General features: G+C 49.0%; 1 protein-coding gene across 1 annotated transcript; it reads right to left on the bottom strand.

Annotated features, from left to right (window-relative positions):
* Positions 1 to 316: 316 nt before the first annotated feature.
* LOC103604705 (chromosome unknown open reading frame, human C1orf64) lies at positions 317 to 1,851 on the bottom strand. Its single transcript, XM_008589281.1, has 2 exons — positions 1,770 to 1,851; positions 317 to 744 (listed from the first exon to the last, which is right to left on the bottom strand). Exons 1-2 carry the CDS (start codon positions 1,849 to 1,851, stop codon positions 317 to 319), a joined length of 510 nt encoding a protein of 169 aa, XP_008587503.1.
* Positions 1,852 to 3,923: the final 2,072 nt, after the last annotated feature.

Here is a 3,923-nt window from a genome sequence, read left to right as displayed (position 1 = left end):
TCTTCTCCAGCATTTTACAGAGCCTGGGAGGTAGAGGATGCTCCATTAGTGTTTGTCGTATGAATGAATTTGTCTCTTTCCATGTGGAGGTGCTTCATCCTGTCTCTGCTGAGAGGATAGCAGAGCTAGGGAGGGAAGAGGCGTGCATTTGATGGCTGTTTCAGCTGTCTTTGAGTGGATCTAATGTTCTTTCCTTGATTCAGGCACAAAAGACGCCTACTTGGCTGGGGAAGAGAAGGCAAGCCCTGGCACTGTAGCCTCTGGGCATTGGAGCCTGGCTTGCCAACCTTGTCTTCCCATGGCCTGGCCCTTCCAGTTAATTGGCTTTCCCATAGACGCAGTAGGAGAGGACTTTGAGAGAGCCCTTGACTGTTCCCCAAGTTAAAGACCTCGCAGGCACAGCCTTCAAGGGTCTCCTGTTAGCTTCAGGAACCTCCTGAGGGCAGAGCGAGCTGGCCAGGAAAGAAGCTGGGACCTCAATCCCTCTGCAGGGTGGCAGGGTATCCCTGGCTTGGGCAAGGTGTCCCCTACCCACAGGGGTCTCCTGAGCCAGATGGGGCTGGTTTTCCCCACAAAATAGGATGTAGGTCTTCATTGGAGAGGTGACAGGTCCTTGGCTGGGACTGGGGGCTCGGGAAGGTACTGCGGGTGCTGCCAGGGAGAGCTGTTTCCCACGGGCACAGTCAATAACAAAAGTTAGATGAGCCGTGGGGATGGCCTTCTGTTGGCGGGCCAGCTTTCCACCTAGAGGGAGGAAAAGACCAAAGGTTTGTGCTAGCTCAAGCGAGGGACCTTAATTCATTTGTTTGTTCATTTGTTCATTCATTCAGTTGGGTTTAACTGAGTGCTGGTTGATACACAAAGGTAGGAGGAGAGTGGGGTTTAAGAGCATGGATTTCAGCATCAGAGAGATTGGGTTTAAATCCTGGCTTCTCCATTTATCAGCCATCTGCCTTCCGGGAGCACAGAGTCCACCATATCGGTGCTTCTCAGCTCTACTGTGCATGTGAATTGCCTGGGGATCTTGTTAAAATGCAGAGTCTGGCACAGAGGGTTTGGGGTTGATTGTGAGATTCTGCATTTCTTTTTTTTTTTTTTTTCCAAAAGATGACTGGTAAGGGGATCTTAACCCTTGACTTGGTGTTGTCAGCACCACGCTCTCCCAAGTGAGCCACGGGCTGGCCCTAAGAGATTCTGCACTTCTAACAAACTCCCAGGGGATGCCGATTGTGCTGGTCCATGGGCCACACTGTCAGTACAAGTGTTGGTCTTCATGGTGCACCATGCTGCTCTCCCCTTCCCCACATAATCTTGTCCATAGCCTGGGAGAATCCCATCAGTGCCTGGTCCCATCTGCCCTGGGGATCCCTGCTCCATCTTACTGTTGTACCCCCGTCCCTGCCCCGCTCAGAGCCCAGCACAGGATAGAAGAATGAATGAACCAGTCTGTAGATTTATCAGAGAAGCAAGTGTCAGATCAGATCTGTCTGAATCCAAAGCCAGTGCTCTTAACAAAGTAACTCTCTGAATTACTCAAGTAATTCACACATTTGTTCTCTTTACCACATGCTCTTAAACACAACTGGGGATCAGAAGGAAGTTTATGTTCTGATAGGCTGGTTAACATGGGGAATAAATGAAACCCACACATGGCTTGAGAATCCTGGCAGCCCTTAAGGAGGTAGGATGTCTGCCATTGGACCCATGCCTCCCCACGTCCCCCTAGCAGGTCTTTCTGTGGAGCTGATGTGCCCTCTGCCACCTCTTACCAGAACTGGTCTCCAGGTCTGTCTCAAGGCCGGTGTCTTTGGGGCTGGCTGTCCAGTCCCTGGGATCTTCTGAGGAGGCCATGCCGCTGTCACTGTGGCTACCCAGCTCTGGCCAGAGTGAAGCGGTCCTTGGCCACCTCTTCCAGGATGTAGCAGCCCCACCCTGGGACTAGACCTTTTATATTTACAGGATAGGGAGTGAATTCCATCAGGAGCCACAGGAACTAGCCTAGGGCAGTTAGGGGATTGCTTTGATCAACAAAGTTATGTCAACAGGATTATTGTTTGGTCCTGAGAGGCAGGCCTCCTACCAAACAGACAACTATTCTTCCAACTCTAGCTGCTTCCGGACTCTGGATAGGCCTCAGGAACCTTCTCATCCATGCCTCGGAGTCTTAACCTGTCATTATCTGGCTGCTTTATCAGCTTTTTTTTCCCCCCTTATCTAAGAACTATATGTAATACTGTTACTTAACATGTCCTTTGAGTCAACCAACTGTTTTTACTGAAAAAGAAATACTTTAAAAGGAAAGTTGGGGGCCGGCCCGTGGCTCACTCGGGAGAGTGCGGTGCTGATAACACCAAGGCCAAGGGTTCGGATCCCATATAGGGATGGCCGGTTCCCTCACTGGCTGAGCGTGGTGCTGACAACACCAAATCAAGGGTTAAGATCCCCTTACCGGTCATCTTTTTTTTAAAAAAAAAGGAAAGTTGGGAGCTGGCCGGTTAGCTCAGTCATTTAGAGTGCAATGTTATAAAATCAAGATCAAGGGCTTGGATCCCCATACCTGCCAACCACCAAAAACAAGTTGGTATTGCTACTGTGATTGCTTTTGTCCACATTTCCTTGCTCCCCAGGGCAGGACTTCAATCTTCCCCTGCCTGTCTGTCTTGGAGCTGACCATGAAGAAATTCAAAGGGGGCTAGATGCTTAGCTCAGTTGGTTAGAGCATGGTGCTGATACCACCAAGGTCCACAGTTCTATCCCTGTACTGGCCAGCTGGGGAAAAAAAAAAATCAGAAGGTGTCCTGCCCCATACCTGGAAAGGAAGAACGCTGCACAGAGAAGCCAAGAAGAATCTGAACCAACAGGCCTTGCTGGATTTCCCCGCTCAGTCTATTAGCTTTGTGCCTTACCCTTTTTGTGCAGTCACTTTTCTACATGGTTGTGCATGCTTCAGTTATGTCTACGTAATGAAGCTTCCATGAAAACCCAAAAGGACAGGGTTCAGAGAGCTTTTGGACAGCCCAACACATGGAGGTTCTTGGAAGGCGGCATGCCCAGGGAGGGCATGGAAGCTCTGTGCCCCTTCTAGACCTCGCCCCGTGCGTCTCTTCATCTGTATCCTTTGCAATATCCTTTATAATAAATGAGGAAATGTGTTTCCCTGACTTCTATGAGCTGCTCTAATGAATTAATAGAGCCCGATGAAGGGGTTGTGGGAACCCTCCTGATTCATAAACAGTCGGTCAGAAGTTCCAGAAGCCTGGACCTGTGACTGGCATCTGAAGTGGGGGCAGTCTTGGGGACTGAGACCTTAACTCGTGGGATCTGATGCTACCTCTGGGTAGCCTGTGTCTGAATTGAACTGGAGGACACCCAGCTGGTGTCTGCTGCAGAATTGCTTGGTGTGGGGAAAAAAACCCTCACATGTGTGATTGCAGGAGTCCTCTGTGTTGATTGTTGCTAAGACCACTGGAAAAACACTTGGTTCTGGTTTTTTTTCCCACTCAGCTACATGAAATGGAAAAGTGTCACCTACATATATAAAAGGTAACTATGCACAGTAGGTAGAATAACAGTCCCACCAAAGGTGCGAACCCCCTAATCCCCAGAACCTGTGAATATGTTGCAGTAGTCCCCCCTTATCTGCAGGTGATGTGTTCTAAGACCCCCAGTGGGTGCTGAGCTTTGTGAGTATACTCTGCTTATATCTATGCATACATACCTGTGATAAAGTTTAATTTATAAATTAGGCACAATAAGAGATTAACAACAATAACTAATAATAAAATAGAACAACTAAGTAAAATAAGGATTACTTGGGCTGGCCAGATATAATCAGTAGAGTGTGATGGCATTAACGCCAAGGTCAAGGGTTTGGATCCCTGTACCAGTGGGAGGGAGGGAGGGAAGGAAGGAAGGAAGGGAGG

This window comes from Galeopterus variegatus, unplaced genomic scaffold (genome assembly GCF_000696425.1).
Source record: "Galeopterus variegatus unplaced genomic scaffold, G_variegatus-3.0.2 Scaffold5350, whole genome shotgun sequence".
In the NCBI taxonomy this organism is placed as follows: domain Eukaryota; kingdom Metazoa; phylum Chordata; class Mammalia; order Dermoptera; family Cynocephalidae; genus Galeopterus; species Galeopterus variegatus.
The sequence above is the reverse complement of the archived record's forward strand: the minus strand, read 5'-3'. Positions and strand labels throughout refer to the sequence as shown.

Excerpts from the sequence above, each read along its gene's own strand:
- LOC103604705 (XM_008589281.1), bottom strand. The coding sequence starts at position 1,851 with ATGGCCTCCTCAGAAGATCCCAGGGACTGGACAGCCAGCCCCAAAGAC. Across the intron at positions 745-1,769 it reads AGACCTGGAGACCAGTTCTG|GTGGAAAGCTGGCCCGCCAA; the intron begins GTAAGAGGTGGC and ends TCCTCCCTCTAG.